This window comes from Furipterus horrens, unplaced genomic scaffold, assembly GCF_987537825.1.
Source record: "Furipterus horrens unplaced genomic scaffold, mFurHor1.1.pri manual_scaffold_9, whole genome shotgun sequence".
NCBI lineage: Eukaryota > Metazoa > Chordata > Mammalia > Chiroptera > Furipteridae > Furipterus > Furipterus horrens.
Window position 1 is genome coordinate 29,651,332 of NW_028327179.1, and position 18,447 is coordinate 29,669,778.

General features: G+C 42.8%; 1 protein-coding gene across 1 annotated transcript in view; it reads left to right on the forward strand.

Moving 5' to 3' along the window:
- The first annotated feature begins 739 nt into the window (after positions 1–739).
- Positions 740–18,447, forward strand: part of SLC25A13 (solute carrier family 25 member 13) — a 173,162-nt gene continuing 155,454 nt past the window's right edge. The window contains exon 1 of the mRNA XM_090287211.1: positions 740–902. Coding sequence (XP_090143337.1) covers positions 888–902 — 15 coding nt within the window. The 5' untranslated portion in view covers positions 740–887. The remainder of the gene's footprint in view (positions 903–18,447) is intronic.

Consider the following 18,447-nt stretch of genomic DNA (forward strand, 5'->3'; position numbering starts at 1 on the left):
TACATCCATAATACACAAAGTATTTAAAGCCCTTTTGCCCAATCACCATTGCCTTAATTATAATTTTGATGCAAGAGCAAATGAATGAAATTCTGATGAAGAGGAATAAGACCTTTGGACTTTATACTTTTAATGTTTTCATTAAAATTTTGACCTATGTTTTAGTAGGACTTTTTTTTTTTTTCAGCCCTAATGTGCAGGGCAGAAATAAAGTAGCCCTACAGACATATGTTTTATAAATACATACACCTGTTTAGTACATAGTTTACCAGATTTGACCAAAAAGTAGGCTTGCCAGTGAAAAGACTTTGCAATCTTCCCTTTGGTTAGTGCTTTGGGGTCCATTATATGACAGTGCAGAACGGAGCCCCTTTGAAAGGAAACCGACAAGGAAACTGTCTTGACATGTGACCTACTGGAGTTCTCAACTTCCCCAGTCTGTGTGCCCTCTTCTTGGTCTCCAGGGCCCTGCAATAGCGGCTGGTACCAGCCTCAGCCCTTCCGAGGCTCCTGACCAAAGGAAACGGGCTGGCACCCCGCCACCGCGCCTGGGCCTTCTCCTCAGAAGTCACCGCTGCTGGACAACAACGCCGGGATCACGTGCCCGCACCCAGTTCACTGCCCGCGGCCCCTGGCCCGCCCCGGCCGCAGGGTAGAGGCCAAGCGGATCACGCGCGCTGCGACGGCCCGGGCAGGCCCAGCCAATGGGGTGGCGGAGCCCGCATGACCCGCGCGGGCGGGAGGGCGTGGGGAGACAGCCGGCAAGCACGCTGCCGGGCCCTGTCGCCGCCTCCGCCGCCTCTCGGACGGGAAGTGAGTTGCCCGGGCTCACAGTGCGAGCGTGCCGGTGAGAGGGACCTGCAGTCGCCCACACGCGGGGCGAAAGCATGGCGGCCGCCAAGGTAAGCGTCAGCCCGATGTGCCCGGGAGCGCGCCAGCCCCCAGTGGGTCCAGAAACGCCACAGGCTCGGACGTTCACTTGCCGGGTTGATGCGACTGGGAATGCACATAGAAAGGAGCGCGGGGCAGCTGTTCCACCTTGCAGCAGCGGACGGAGGGTGGCGACCGCCACTCCTGGGGCAGCGCTGGCGGCCCGTGCGGCGGCTGAGGCCCGATCTTGCTGCAGAAACTTTGCAGACTGGACCCTCCCATTTGGTCTGGGAGCGGAGTTGGAGCCTGAGCAGCGTCCAGGGAGCTGAGCAAAGGCCAGCGAGGAGAAGCAGATGCGCTTGGGAAAGGGGAGTGCCTGGGGTTAGCAGGTACCCTGGGTCACCCCAGCGTGCTCCAGCTCCTGACCCGGGTTAAAGTTGATCTAGGTTTCTTTTTCTAGGGGACAAGCCCTGGCTGAAGCCAGATCCTTTTAGGTCTCAAAGGCTCCGCCCTCCCGCGGGCGGGGAAGTCACCTTGACTTCCGTTTTGGAGATGGCTTGGGAGAGTTGGCCTGCGCACAGTTGTGGACAAACCCCACAAGAGGACCCTCCCCCCCATCCCCACTCCTACCCCTCGCCCCAACCTTTCTCATCCTTCTCCCCACTCTCCGCATCTGACAACACTTACATACCGGCCTCTGAGCGTTTGAGAGGCTTCTTTGTAGAAATGACAGGACAGATTGTCCGGGGAGCCTGTAAGTCCTGTGAAGTTCTACTTAAAAGGAATTCTGCGTAATGTGAATCATTCACTCACCCAGAGGAAAGGCAACTCCGACAGCTTGACCTTTCCTCTTTGACCATTTCTTGAAACCTGGACACCATTTCAGTCTCTTTGGACTCCATTTCAACTTTTCTGGCAGAATACCATATTTAGTCCCAATCACTTGAATCATTGGAATTTATTGCTTTTAATTTTAAGTTCAGGAAGGCAGCCCTTTAATCAAGACTATACAGCTTCTTAGCTCATTTTAAGTGCAGTGAACTTAAATATACCCAACATTTCAAACATTTGTCCTTAATCAAAACTCTGTGATAACCCTCAAGAGGAAAACATGGCCAACACATCATATTCCTATTTATTCAAGCAACCTAATCACATTTGCAATGGAAATTGTAAGCAGACAAATATATTTAAATGCTATTCTGTGAGTTAAATTTCTCCAAGTTTCCAGATCTGCAGGTTTCTTTATATTCCTAGACTTTGTGGCCTAAGTGGCCTTTCTCTTTTCTGTAATTACTCCATCTTCAGGAGTGTGGGTGTGTGCGCAAGTGTATTGTGTGTGAACACATGGTTATATATAACTATTTTAGGTAGATTCTGTGAGGATCACTGAGACATTTTTGGAAGCTCCTTTAACTCTTTCAGCCCCCAAAGCCCTTGACTATTTCTTTGCATGCGATCAGAGTGTAAAGCTTGGTAGGAATTAGTTCTCTCCAGGTCAGTTCTTGCAGGAGAGTGGGGTGGGTGGTGGAGTAGATACCCATACTTAATTAAATCGTTTTTTCTTAATTTAGAGATAAAATAATTGAGGAACTTAACTTGAGGAATATACATATAATTGGAGTATAAGATAAGACTGATTGACTAGTATGAAGTAAAACAAGTGACATGGAACCAGGCTTAACTTTTGGGTTGTATTTTTATTAAACTGTCACATCATATCAATAAGTGCAGTTGAATTTCAGCCAAGTAGTGAGACTCAGGGAAGATGAAACATTTCATGTTTACTCTCTGGGACCTTGTGTTCTGTGTCTTTATTCATTTAAACTTGCCTCTCTTCAGGATTTCTGATGCCTCACATCACGTATATGTATATTTACAATCCAACAAGACATCAGAATCAAGCCAGAGTAGATGAGAAAAACAGCCAGGACTGAGGTTAGTGAAAAATATGGATGCACTTGCTAGAGATGACTGAATTTTCTAGTAGCCAAAGCAAAGAGAAAGCGATCAGTGAGGTCAGCTACTTGGAAGAGAAGTCTCCTTGTGCTGCTCTGAGGGCAGTCTTTCCTCACATCCTTTACCTGCTGTGAGTGAACTGCATTACAAACTACCTCGTGACCGCAAATACATGTCTACAGGTTCATAAGGCAGTGTCTTATAATGTGCATCATTGTAGCTCAAGGGCAATGCAGTAAATGTAGTCTTTAAAAAAAGGCCCCAAATGAGCTGCGTGTGTGTAGTTTAGTCTGAGAGGGCCCCTTAATTAGTTTTGGGCACTGTCCTTGTAGGGTGATTCTGTCAGCTACTAGTCAGTGCTGGGCAGCCCGAGTGAACGGCCACACTCTTTGCTTTTTTTTCTGGAGCACAGGTATTCCATGTTGCTGTGTTGAACACAGCGCCATAGGCTTCACAGTCTCATCAGTGGTAGGATTGACATTCCCTCTTAAAACTAGGAGAGAAGCTCATTCCAGTGGAGAGTAAGAAATTGGGCCAGGAATCTGGAACTCTACAATTGTAGGTGAATTGCTGGCACTCACTTTGGTGAATTGTTTGATTAAATTCATTCTTTTCTGGATGCATCTAGATACAGCTAGCTACTTCTTGATCTCTTGACCATTTGTTCTTAGCTTCCTTGGTCTTTCATTTATTCAAATGTAACTAATGATGCAATATCCCTTTTATTCAATAGGAAGGCTGAGGATCTAGTCTTTGCTCTTTGTTTTGATTTCTGCATAAAGAGTAATACTTAGTGATGCAAGAAGTGCTTGTTTTTTCATGAAGTAACGTTGATCTAAAACTCTTGGTGTTTTGAGAAGACCTCAAAAGACTTCATTCAGTTCCCTTGCTGCCTGCTTTTGTAGGAATAATCCTGGGTTCCCTTGTTAGATGGTAAACAGTAAGCGGTGTGCCTGTACTATTTGTGTTGTTTTTGAATATTTCTTTCCTTCTTGTTTTTTTTTTTAAACCTCACCTGAGGACATGCTTATTGATTTTAGAGAGGGGGGTGGAAAGAAACATTGACCTGTTGCCTTATTCATGCCCCAACTGGGGACCGAACCCGACACCTAGGTATGTGTCCTGACCAGGAATCCAACCTGTGACTTTTTGGTTTATGGGACGATGCTCCAGCCAAGTGAGCCACACTGGCCAGGGCTTGAGTATTTTTTGAAAACTTCCGAACACTGCCCTGTATGTATTAAAATGAAAATGAGTTTTTAAAATTGTAGAAGGCTACAAAAGATGCATTTTTAGAAAGCAGTAATAAAACCTTGGCTGGGTGGCTCAACTGGTTGGAGCGTCATCCCATGCGCCAAAAGGTTACTTGTCCAATTTCCTGTCAGGGCACATGCCTGGGTTGTGGGTTTGACCTCTAGTGGGGGCGCCTACGAAAGGCAAGCAATTGATGTTTTTCTCTCTCTTTCTTCCTCTCTCTCTCAAATCAATGAAAACATATCCGCGGGTGAGGCTTAAAAAGCAAATAAATAAAATAAAATAGTAATAGAGGGGTTATTCCCCCCCCCGCCCCTTTTTGGTTGTAGTGAGCATCCCTTCTTTGTCATTGGTTTAGTTTATACATTCAGAACGATGAAATTAAAATAGATGAAACTTAAAAGTTAGGAAATGCTCACTTGAGATCAGGCCTGAGAGATATTCAGGTATAAAATGACATGGATCAGTAATTAGCCTAGAACTGAAAGAAAGAAATTTGGGGACAAAGTAAAGCCTAATAATACAGGCATACCTTGGATATATTGTGGGTTTGGTTCTAGACCACTGCAATAAAGCAAGTTGTAATCTTTTTGCTGATGGAGGGTCTTGCCTTTGATTTGTGAAAAAAAGCAACATCTGTGAAGCACAATACAATGAAATGCACTGAAATGAAGTATGCTTGTAATGGAAACTTGGTCTTTAGGACTAGTACATTGAGTATTGATTATTCCGTTCTTGATGTATTTAGAATTATATATTGGGCTCTTCCTAATGTTCCAGATGGGACTAAACTGAGGATATGAAGATGAATTGCACTCCACTTGGGCTTTTAAGAAAACCACAATCACTAAGGACTGAATCCTGTCATGGAAGAACCCTCTGCATAGGGCTGTGGGAGGGAGCATCAGGGAAGGAGCCTGTTTCTGTGGGGGTGAGAGGAAGAAATGACTCCAAGGGGGTATTTCAGAGGGAATGGATAGGGGAAGAGGAGAGACACACATCAGTGGCAGGAAGCGGCAAACTGAAGGCAGAGAGGTGAGAGTACATGCTACATTTAGGGAATGTCAGGTAATACAGTAAATCAAAGATCAGCTCATGAAATAGAGATGATATTTTAAATGCTTTTTGTTATGACCTCACTTAATGCCTGTAACAGTCCCATGAGTTATACACCATCATCCTAGATTTGCAGTTGAAGACTGAGATACCAAGAGGTGATCTGATAATTAAGAAGTAAGGAGCTGGGGTTCAAGTCCAGCCAGTCTGGCTCCAGAGTCTGTGCTTTTGCCCTGTCCACCATATCGTGGCCTGATGGTTTAGCATGGTGCAGAGTAGAGTGTATGGGAGAGGGGAAAGATGGCTTAGGAGGGAAAATCAGGTAGTTTAGTATAAACCAAACTTTTATTTCAGAACCAATTGCATAGTGTCTACTATGTGCCAGGCACTTTCCCTAGTCCTTTACAAATAATCACTCAGTTAATTTTCATATACTATGAAGTAGGTGCTTTCTACTTTTGTCCTCATTTTACAGTGAGAAAACTGAGGTTCAGAGAGGTTAAGTGATTTCCTCAAGGTTGTTCATCTAGTAAATGATACAGCCTGGATTTGAACCCTTCCAGTCTGTGTTCAGAGTCTCTGCTGTTAACCCTTCTCCTCCCAGGCCTTAAGGAGTTCCATCTGCAAAGGTGCATGTGAGGACTCACACACCATCAATTATGAACAGGCGTATTTTCTCGTCATCCCAGTGCAGTGGTGTGCATCTGTAGAATGCTTTGGCGCTTAGTGTAGGCTTCACTGCATATACTGGCCATGTATTTATTAAATGGCTTTCACACTGGATTGGGCAGGCCAGGGATTTCCATGTACCTTTTCTTAACAGCTTTACTGAGATATAATTATATACCATATAATTCACCCACTTAAAGTGTATAATTCAGTGGTTTTTTGGTACCTTCACAGAGTTGTGTGGCTCTCATCCTTGTCATACACCGTTGTACAAGTTTTAACCCACTGCTCACTACTTAGGCTTGAGCTGTATATTTAACGTCCATGTTTTTCACATTCCTCATCTGTAGTAATATCCTCTTCAGAGGTTTGTCATCGAGGATAAAATGGGATGGAGCTTATTAGGGATATTCTTCAGTTTTAAAGTTTGGTGATATAATAATATAATAAAGCAGACCAGTTTTGTGTGGTAGACAGGAGGGGATGCTGGAGTTCATTTGTGCTACCATGATGATGGTATGTTTCTGTGGTTTCACTGATGTTTGGATTTAGGGTTTCTTAAATTGACTGAGGTGGATAAGCCTTGGGGTGTATATAACACAGTGATCCTCACTCTTCCCCTCATCAGTTCTGTCCCCTTTTACCAGATGAAGAAATGGAGTTCCAGAAAAATTTATAATTGGTTCAGATTTCCTTGAAATACCTTCGCTTTTTGCACTATTATAGGCCAGGGGTTCTCGGCGCATTGTAGTCACCCGGACAGGTATAAAAATGCTGATACCTGGGTCTTTCCTAGAGGTTCAGATTTAATTAGATTTTCTGTGTGCTGAGATGCAAGACTTTTGTTCCTAATTGTATTTTTTTCGTTACCATTTATCTCCCTTATACTCCCCTCCCCTGGCAATCACCACCCTGTGGTCCATGTCCATGAGCTCTTTTTTCTTTTTGCTGAATCCATCCACACTCCCCGTCCCTCAGAGCTGTCGTCCTGCTCCCCATCTATGAATCTGTATTTATTTTGCTTGTTAGTTCAGTTTGTTTATTAGATTCCACATATGAGTGAAATCATATGGTATTTGTCTTTCTCTGATTCATTTCGCTTAGCGTAATGTTCTCGATGTCCATCCATATTGTTGCAAAGGGTAAAATTTTCTTTTTCTCTTTTTGGCTGAATGGTATTTCGTTGTGTAAATGTCTCACAGTTGCTTTATCCACTTGTCTACTTATGGACACAGGCTGCTTCCACATCTTGGTGACTGTAAAGTTTTTGTACAGCAAAGGAAGCCATCAGCAAAATAAAAAGACAACCCATAGAATGGGAGAACATTTTCACCAATACATCTGATAGGGAGTTAATATCCAAAATTTATAAAGAACTTATAAAATTCAACACAAAAACAAACAATCCAATTAAAAAATGGGCAAAGGACCTGAATAGACACTTCTCCAGAGAAGACATACGGATGACCAATGGACATGAAAAGATGCTCAATATCACTGATCATCAGAGAAGTGTAAATTAAAAGCACAATGAGATACCACCTCACACCTGTCAGAGTGGCCATCATCAATAAATCCACAAACAACAAGTGCTGGTGAGGATGTGGAGAAAAGGGAATCCTCCTGCACTGTTGGTGTGAATGCAGACTGGTGCAGCCGCTGTTGAAAGCAGTATGGAGATAACCTAAAAAATTAAAAATAGAACTGCCTTATTACCCAGTGATTCCACTTCTGGGAATATATCCAAAGAAACCCAAAATACTAATTTGAAAGAACATAGCACCTCTACCTTCTGAGTGTTTTAAAAGCTCCCAGGTGAATCAAACGTGCTTGTAAGGCCACTGCCCTGGGTTGTTCTTGTGCTCTTTGCCTCAGTTGATCCTCTGATGGCTCCTTCTTGGGATAAGGAAGGAATGCAGGGAGATAAATGAAAATCCCTGATGTGTCTATTAAAAGGAAAGATATGTAGGGGTTCCTATAAATTCTCTTCTTCTTTGACAATTTAGTTTCAGTCCTTCTGCCTCATATCACCTTGGTGCTCAGGCATCAAGTTTGTACAGTTTTGGAATTTATCCTAGAATATAGGTTTTCTCACCAAATTGATTGAAAGTTCCTTTTGTCTCCTGGAAGTCTCAGTGGTATTCTGGATCAGCGTAGGGTCATGAGGAGGGAAACCTTGCAAAGAGCAACCCTGGCTTTGCAGCCTTTCCCCCGATGAACTGAGTTCGGTATGGTCCACGTTTCCCAGTTAGGCCACATGCTGATCACAGCAATGCATGCTGGCTTTACGTGCATTAGCCAGCAAATACAGACGTGGGGGATGGGAAGGGCTGAAAGTCAATGTGTAGTGTAAGAAAATGAGGGAGCAGGTCTTATTGAATATTGAGTTCTTCTAAGATTGTTGGAGGAGCTCTGACTCCTGCTTCTTTGACCTTTTGTCCTGTGACCAGCCCTCTGCTTCTGTCAGGCTCTTAAATGGTATTACTCTTTCCAGAGTTCTCCACTATCTATGATGATCAGTCCTGCAGTGCATGGTTCCTTCCTGCACTTCTGCATCATAAGCACCTTCCTTTCCTGCCATGTTTTCTTGGTTGCCTTTGGTGGGGTCTTACAACAGAGGAATGTGTAAATCTGCAGATAGGAGTTGGTTCTGCTTGGGAGTAGGAGGATGTGCCTTGTCATAGTGATGGAATTCCTTTAGCAAATACTTAACAGCACCTGAGCAAACTTTTAAAAAAAATTTTTATAGCCTATTTAACCAGAACTTCTGGTTGGGTCAGACTGACCCAGTCAATGGTGGCTTTGGTCTGTTAGCTCAGAATCATTCCCAGTGGCTGATCTGTAGAGTTGTGGTCTGGTTTGCTAATTGGAAACCTTTCAAAGATAGAGGAGTACCCATACCCACCATTTCCTTTGGAAATTTGCTTGGTGGTTGCATCAGTGAAAGTAGGCCCGGATGGTTCCTTTTGACTTTAGGTGCTACCAACATAACAAAGAAGGCAGTGTTGAAATTCTTTGCAATTCAGTCTACATAAACCATTCTATTTAATGACTCTTACATGGCTTGTTGCTTTGTCCTGATTTCTACATGTAGTCACAGCTTCCGCATGTTATTCATGAAAACTGTTGATATGAGTCATATTTTGAGATACACTTACAGTTTTATGGTAAAATATTTTTGCATAAGACTAGCACAGTACAGTTTGTAAGACAATTCTAAGTGTAGAAAATATAACCTAATGTAGGGGAGGAAAAAGTTTTCCTCAAGCCTCCTAGGGTCTCTGGCTGGGTCTGAAAATTAAATCGACAAAGACAAATTAGCAGGAGAAAAAGCATACCAAATGTATTGAATTTTGAATTTTTACAAGTACATGGGAGCCTTCACAAGAGAAAGAAGACCCCTGAAGATGTGATCAGGACAGGGAGCCTTTTATTTCTTTTAGACAAAGAAACAGTTATTTTGTGAAGATGTGATAAGACAAAGGGATTTAGATTAGGGGTAGTAAATGGTGAAGAAGTAACTAAGAAGGTAAGGGCTAGTTTAACAAGGTTTGTTTGTGCACATTACTTGGCCCCCAACTCCGCATACCTGGGAGTTTTATGACCAGTTTCGGTGGAGGGGTGTGCCCTGGGTTGCTGGGGGGAAGGTCAGAGTGACCTTCCTGCTTCCGCCATTTTCTCAAATTCCTTCAGTTTAAAATTCTCAGTATGCCAGGATGCTATGTTTTGGGGTAGTGTGTCCAGAACCCCATCATAAGCCTGATCTCAACAGGCTTGTAGCCCCAGGCACATATTTAGAATTTTCTTCAAGTTAGACATGTGATTTGCATGTGTCTGATCCTGGCCACAGTGGTGGGCCTGCCTGCAGAGCCCCCGCCCCCTCCTGACTGCTCCGTCAGCTCAGAACTGCTTTCTTACGCGGGAAGAGGCTCTGAGAACTTTTTATTTTTTATTTTTTTAATGAGTAGCTCTGGCTTATTGGAAGAGCCCTGGACTAGAGGGCATCAGAACCTGGTTAATAGGCCCAGTGCTTCCGCTGATGGTGGGAACATAGGCAAGTCTAACTTCGGTGGCTATGGAAGACAGGAACGACCTGTGACATCCATGACAAGCAGATGACATACAACATGTAATAGCACTTTGGGAATTATGAAGTGCTATAGGAATGTCAAGAGATATCTGTTGGAGACTGTGGGACATTTGTACTGAACTGAAGAGTAGGGATGTAGATGTTATTTGACCTATCTGAACAAAACATGGCGTGCTTTTCCTAAGCTTGTGATCCTTTTTAATATTCACCATAATGTTTCAGTAGTCAAATTCTCTGAGTAGTCTTCCTGGTGGCTTGTATTGGAAATTCTGGTCCCAGGACCAGGAGCACTGGTTTTACTTGAAAGCTTGTTAGAATTGTAGAGTCTTTGACTCACTTCCATTCAAAGATTCTATTGCATCAGAACCTGCATTCTTAACTAGGTCCCCTGGGGATTGTATGCACATTAAAGTTGGAAGGCTGTTGGCCTGGAACTCTCATAACTGTGTAATTAAATGCAGCTGCCCTTTCTAAACTAAGGGTGCAGCACCTTTGACTTGGTTGTCAGCCCAACTTTTTGCAGAATTAAATACAGAGTGACAAAATTCAGTATAATTTTTTTTGGGGGGGTGGGGTTTAGGGCTCATTTTGATTCCACATTGAGACCAGTATTATTTTGGAACCCATTTCTGTATTATTACTTAAGAGAATGTGTGACTGTTGTCTAGGGTCGTACTTTTCTCTGTTCTGTCTACTGCCTGCCTATACTTAAAGATCCTGAAATTATACCAGTTTGTTTGTTTTTGCTTTTTACAGTCTTTGCTAAAGGTTATCAGTGCCCTCAGTTCTAATGCTGTCAGTCTGTCCTTATCATTTTTGACCTTATGGGACCTGTGAGCCATTGCTTCATTTCTTAAACAACCTCCATTAGCTTTCATGATGTCCCCTCCGATGGCCTCTTAACTCTCGTGTTCTGTCTTCTCCTCTGCAGCATTCTTTTCAGCCTTCTTCTTCCCCCTGAAATGTTGGTGTCCCAGGTCTCTGCCCAAGATCCTCTTCTCTATGAAGGATGATGGCTCCATGCTCACTTCTCATGCGCCAGCCTTGTGTTTTCGGCTGTTTGTAGGAAATCTCAGCTTGCCCATCTCAAAGATACTTCAGAGTCTGCTTTCCGAGAATTGAATTCATCTTGGTTATGCCTCACTTTCAGCCTGCAGTTTAATTTTTTCTGGCTACCTGTTGAGTGCTGCCAGGAGAGACATCATCGGCAAGAGTTCAGATGTGGGCAAAGAGATGAATCAGTTTAATCTTCTTTTTCCCTGAGCAGGCCTGTCCTGTCCTGTCTCCTCCATTGATGTTCAGGTTGCCATTACAGTAGTCCCTCTCTATATCGTGGTTCACTTATCGCGGCCTCACTGTCTCGTGGGATTTTTAAAAATATTATATTTAATTATTTATCGCAGATTTTTCGCTATATCGTGGGATTTTGCGGTACGGTATACGTATGTAGTTAAAGTTACATAGGTTTAAGAGTGTAGACTATGTTTAAGAACATAAGTAGTGTTTATAAAAGTGTGGGAAAGGTTAATAAGGGACTGGGAACGTTTTATAAGTGTGTGGGAAGGGTTTATAAAGCCTTAAAAAATATATAAATACTAAAATAAATGTAAGGTTCCTACTTCACAGATTTTCACCTATCGCTGGGGGATCTAGAACGTAATACCTGTGATAAGTGAGGGAATACTGTACTTCTAGCTACAGCATTGCCGTAGCTTCTGAGCTGGTCTTGCCTTTGGTCACTTGCTTGTACTTCACTCTCCATTCTGCCCAGAATAGTTAAAGGAAGTTTCCAAGATTGGCTCTGGTGCCGTGTTAATAGCAGTACTGGGTTCATGGGTATAGCACTTTACAGTTTTTTTAAAAATGCATTTCACTGTGTTTTTGGTACCAATCATCAGGCAGCTCCTATACTAAGTGCTAGGCTTCCCCAAAAGAGTAAGCTGTTGGACTTGTTTTCAAGAACTCACAATCTACAGGAATTAAAATAATCAGATAATATGAAGGCCCAATCTTTGTTATTTGATCTTAATAATCACCTGTAAGATAACCTCTGTGACAGAGAAACTTAACAGCAACAGCTTACATTTATAAAAAACCAGGCACTGTTCTAGGCACTCTGTATATGAAATAATTTAATCTTCACAACAATCCTATGATGTGTAGTGCTGTATTGTCTCCATTATACAGATGGGGAAACTCACCGGCACAGAATGGTTAAGTGTCTTGAGGTGCAGAGAGGTTAAGTGACTTGTCCAAGGTCACACAGCTTCTATGTGGCAGAGCTGTGGTTTGAACATGGGAAGCCTGGCTCCACATTCCATGTTCATAACCACTGTACTACATTGCCCTCTTTAATTTACCATGATACACAGCATGGATTCATGTTGCATACAGAATGCAATTTAATCTCTTTAGCCTGCTAACAGCTCCTTGGCCTTGGCTGTCATGAAACACTCATTCCCTTGTCATGTCCTTCACAGCAGTTTGTAAATGGGACCTATCCAAACCCTGTTCACATTCCTTGCCATAAAGCTTTAGCAGCAGTGTAGCAGAAAAAAGGGGTGTCTGTTTGTTTAACTTAGAACTATCAGAGATAGGATTGTTTCTTGTCTTTTCTCTACATTGATAGGCAGATTTTGTTTATTTTTTTAGTCCTTCCCTTCAATCTTGAGAAAAGGGGTCTTAGTTTTATTTCCCCATTTCCTGAAACCCCGCCCCCTCGCTTCCCCGTGAGGATGTTAAAAACCATGTCATAAGTTTATAGTTTTACAGTCAGTTTGTTCTAATCAGGATTCAGACACAGTCCACGCATGGCATTTGGTTGATGTGTCTTTTAAGTCTTGCTAACTGGGCATGTGGGTAGCTTGAATGGAAAGGCTCCTGTTATGTCAGGTCTCTTATCTGACACTGCCAGGGCCACTGGCAAGGACCCCTTATGCCTTTGTGAGCATTCACATGCTTATTTCATTGCAGGTTGAAGTTGACTCTGCATTTGAGGATTCCACTTTTCGCTCATTGTCTTCCGTCTCAGTTCCAGAAGTAAAAGCCCACCCCGGTTCTTTTTTCATGGTGCTTCTGGAAGACTTCTGTCGGTCCAGCTTTGGTCTCCACCAGCAGTTTGAGAAGCGCCTAGTCTTGACCTTTGCCTGATTTTCTGTTAGGTTATTTGCCTTTTCACATTGATTTGTTCTAAGAGCACTTTAAAATTTTAAGAACCTTGGCCCTCTGTCCCGTTACACTACTTTTTTTTTTTTTTGCAGTTGATGTTTAACTGGTTCATACTCATTTTTGATTAAAAAAAATTTACTACATCTTAGACTTTTCCTTTAATGGATTCTGTGTTGTCTGTCATGTGTAAAGACAGCTTCCCCACTTACTATTGCATGAAAAACCACTCCTGTTTTTCTAGTACTCTCTATAACCCTGTCTCTCTTTTTAAAGATTATCTGCAGTTATTTTGATGTAAGATGAACGGTTAGGGAACCAGGTTAATTTTTTAGTTGTTCAACCCCAGGAGGTCATGAACCTTCACTGGTGCCACATCATCGCCAGTGTGGCCTGCTACCAGCTCAGCAGAGACCCGCTGCTGGTTCTCCATGCTTGAGAGGAAATCTGATTAGTTCCGAAAGCAAGAGAGGCTTCCCTTAGGGCTCCGCCTGTCTGCTTATGACTCAGTCAGCGGGGCTGCTCTGAATATGGAAAGGCTGCGGGTCACTGGGAAGCAGGGCGCTATCAGCTTCTTTCCCAAGCTGTGCTCCTTTCATTCAGTCCTTCTTCTCCTGTTCTCTCTCTTTCACTGGGGAGAAAACAGGAGGTCATTTTAGTGGTTGGTGATGGAATGAGAATGCAAACATCCCATTGCATACCCTATAAAATAGATACAAAGAGCATTCTATGAGGGTACTCTGGTTAGAGAATCTGGAAAATCTTCCCGGAGGAACTGACATTTAACTTAGGCCTTTTAAAAATACCAGCATTTTTGAAACTTCTCATGGAGATTTTCCATAATGTATAAACACAACAGAGCGTAACCCCCCCCCCGCCCCCGCCCCATGTTCTTATCAGGCCAGGTTTAGTAATTACCAGTTCATGGTCAGTATAGTTTCATTTGGACCACATCCTCTTTCCTCCATCCATCCCCTGATTTTTTCAAAGCAAATCCCCAACATCTTACCATCATATCTGTCAATATCAGTATGTTTCTCTAAAACATATTTCTAAATGCACAACCAAGACATCATTATCACACTTAAAAAAAATTTCAGTGATTTTTTTCAAAACGATCAAATACCTATTCTGTACACACTTTACACATCCCCCCTATTGCCTTGTAATTTATAAAAGGTTCTTTTGAATTATCATCTAAATAAGGTATAGGCATTGTGGTTGGTTGATGTGTCTGTATTTTCTTTTAATCTCTAGATTCTCTTGCTCTCTTGTGCCCTCTCTCTTTTCCTTTGAAAGCCAGTGTAACATGTGGTTGAAATTATGGACTCTGTGTTCAAATTATAGCTCTGGGCAAGTTATCGACATCTCTGTACCTCAATTTCCTCATTTATAAAAGAGGCATAGTTGTACTTCCTATTGGGACGGTCCATGTGCTCAGAGTTCTGTCACAAGTCCATGGGCTGTGGGAGAAAGTGAAGGATGGCTCACTCGAGTGAAATTGTGCACAGTCTTTGGGATGGATCCTGGCCGTGCAGAGGGCTTCTGCTGTTTTTCTTTTGGCTTCCTCCAGGGTTCTTGACTATTCTTCAGGTATAAGATACTGATGCACAACAGAATTGTGAACAGCTTGGGCACTATTTCGTGGAGGCAGCTTTTCTATTGTTTTTGACTTACTGGTTTCCCCTGCTTTTAGTAAGGTAGCTTGTCTCTCTCAGAAGCCATTTTAACTTTTGATGGCATTCTCTGGGCTCTAGCAACTGGTGATCTCCTAAGTAGAACCTTTCAACACTTTATAAATATGTCGTATACTTTTTCTATTTCTTTGTTCCCTGTCAGGAACATACATCCCAGTCTTCAGAATAGCACAATCAGTTTTTATTCATTTAAGGAGCAGTAGTAATTTGACACTTGCTAATATGTAACAAATTATTGGGAGCAGTAATTACAATTGCAGCTGGTTCCTAATTATACTGTAACCTTGATGCTTTAAAAAAAAATTGAGACTGAGTTCAGCATATATTACTGAAGAATAATATTCTACATCAGGCAGGTCTGCCTTCTCCTGAACCGTGGCATTTATGTATCATAATGCCAAATCAAAAAGACTTTATTTTAAATTGCTTTCAGCTACAGTGTGGTCCAGTAGCACAGTTCATAAGAATAGCTTAAAGTCTATCTTTGCTGCCAGATTCTTAGCACATCCTCCAAGTACTGTAATTAATGTCAAAAGAGCTGGGCTGTAGGGTCCTTTTGGCTCTGTGATTTACTACTCCTCATTTAAGACTAAGATTCCTCACCTGAAAAATGGGGATATTAATGACCCTTCACCTTCAACAGTTGTAGTGATTTTTAAATGAGGTTGGATGTAAAGCTGTTAGCATCATGCCTAGGGTAGCATTGAGGGCCCAGTAAACGTTAGCTGGTCAGTGTTAATTGCTATAATCAATAATGAATGATCCAGCTCCTAAGATGTTGCCTCCACAACCCCTGACTCCAGCAGAATTATGGTCTTAGTTCTGCAGCCACTTTACCTTGTGATAGCACGTTTCACTACACACTTCCCACCAAACACTTGTCGATAAGTCCATCATTCCCCCTGTGGGGCAGGGTCTCTGATTTATTTGGCATTGTCTCCTCAGTGCCTGGCACTGGGCCTAGCACTAGGCCCAGCAAGGGGCAGGCTTCCCATAGGCCATTGTGTCGCGGGAATGAGCTAGTGGAGCAGCGCCATCTAAGGCAGTGGTTCTCACTGGGGGTGGGGCAGTTTTTCCCCTGGGGGGTATTTGGCAATGTCACATCTGGGGGGTGGGGGTTACTATTGGCATCTAGTGAGGAGAATCCAGGGATGTTGCTCAACATCCTACAAGGCACCAGACGACCACCTACAACAAAGAATGATCTGACTCAAAATGTTCGTAGAGCTAAGGTTGAGAAGCCCTGGTCTAAGGTGGCCTGACAGGCTGGGTTGTGTCCCCGTGGGAAAGGGATGGACTTGGAGCAGATGAACCTGTGTGACCTGCGGCTTTCTCCAATGTAGAGGAAGAGAATCCAACCTGCTTTAAGGATTCCCAGAGAGAACGGGAGATTATATACTTGTGTGTCTAGTCACTGCTTAACCAGGTTCACCTTGATGGGCCTGGCTATCTATGATATATTTTTAATAGACTTTATTTTAGGTTCACAGCAAAATTGAAACGAAGGTTCCGAGATTTCCCATATAGCCCCTGCCTGCGCATATTCCTAGTCTCCATTATCATCAGTCCCCATCAGAGTGATACGTTTATTATAACTGATGAGCCTACACTGACACATCATTATTACCCAAAGCCCATGGTTTACATTAGGGTTCACCTGTGGTGTTGTACATTCTGTGCATTTGAACAGATTTTATAATATGTGTCCGTACGGAGTATTTCCACTGCTCTAAAAATCCTCTGTGCTCTGCCTGCTCTCCTTCTCTACACCCTAACCCTGTCAACTGCTGATCTTTTTCTTTTTTTTGCCTTTTCCAGAAGATCATGAGGCGGGAATCATCCAATATGTAGCCTTTTCAGAGTGGCATCTTTCACTTAGTAATAGGCATTTAAGTTTCTTCCTTGTCTTTTCCTTTTTTTTAGGGTAGCTCATTTTTTTTAGGGCTCCCTAATATTTCATTGTCTGGAGGTACCACAGTTTATTTATACATTCATTGACTGAAAGACATGATAATTATGAATAAAGTAGCTAAATATTTGTGTGCAGGTGTGTATGTGGTCATATGTTTTTAACTCCTTTGAGTGAATGTACTAAGGAGTATCAAAGCTGGATCATGTGGTAAGAGAATATTTAGTAGTGAGAAATCTCAAGTCTGTTTTCTCTAGTGGCTGTGCCGTTTTGCATTCCCACCAGCAATGTATGAGACTTCCTGTTGCCACACAGTCTCACCAGCATTTGGTGGTGTTGTTGTTCTGGATTTTGGCCATTCTAATAGTTGGATAGTGATATCTTGTTTTGTTGTCATTTTAAGATTTTATTTACTTATTTTTAGAGAGAGGAGAAGGGAGAGAGAAAGAGGAGGTAAGAAACATTGATGTGAGAGAATTATCCATCAGTTGCCTCTCGTACACGCTCCGACTGGGGATCGAACCCACAACCCAGGCATGTGCCCTGTCCGGGAATCAAACCGGCGATTCTTTGCTTTACGGGATTATGCCCCACCAGTGAGTCATGCCAGTCAGGGCATGTTGTTGTTTTAATGTGTGACTCCCTGATTGCATATGATGTGTACTTCAGTATACTTCACAAGTTGTCTCAGTTTCTTTTTTCTCCTAAGTGGGAGAGGGTGGCTGGTGATGTCTGGAGTTTGGTATTTCCCTTTCCTCTGGTCATTTAGGCTCTGATAAATCCCCAGCAGGTTAGACTGTCATTAAAGAATTTCTCTTCAGGGCACACTTTGGTATAAAGAACAGAATGGTCTGATGGATTTCAAGATGGTTCTTTTCCTCTCCTCCTGCTGGAAGAACAAGGTGTTTCTCTGATTATTCTGAGAATCAGGTTACCTTCCACGAGGCAAAATTCACAAAAGTGTGGAGAATCTTGTCCACACTTGAGACTCCAGCAATTTGTCATTTGCGAGTCAGGTTTTCCTATTCTGACACTGATTGTCACGGAGGTTTTAGATCATGGATGTCAGTTGTGATTCTCTGGTTCTGCCTTCCTATCTGTAATTTAGGAGGCAGTGGTTTTTCTGGTGACTTCACTTTTCTGACTAATCTAGTGAGAGTTGTTGATTTTTCAGTTTTTCAGCTTTTTTACTTCTTAGGATAGAGTGGTAACTTTAGGCTCCTTACGTACTGGTCAGGAAACCAGAAGTCTTCCCCATTATCTTTTGCCTAACTCTTCTGTGTTGGAGAAAATCCCCACATTATGAGGCCTGCTTGCTGGAACACATGGGTCAGAACTCAGTGTCGACCTTTCCTTGCAGCCAGGACAAAGGCACATGATCTAGCTCTGCCAATTAGATGATTACGTGTGACTTTGATTTGGAAGAGAGCAACATGAGGAAGCAGCTTGTGTGTGAAGTTTCCATGGCAGCTGACCTGACAGGGAGCCCAGGCAACCTGCTTTTCTTGTGGGATCTGAGGTAGGTTCCTCAGCAGGTGCTTCTGGGGTACTTTAGGGCATCTCTGGTGGAAGCTTAGCCTCAAACTGATTATTCAGCCTTTCTAATGAGACTGTGGTCATCCAATAGAATTTCAGTGAACTGTTTTTCTTCTTAGCCTGTCATTTTTTGTTGCTTATTTCTAAGTTGAATACAGTATTCCTCACTTATCATGGGTATTATGTTCTAGACCCCCCCCGCCCCCCGCGATAGGTGAAAATCCGTGAAGTAGGAGGCTTAC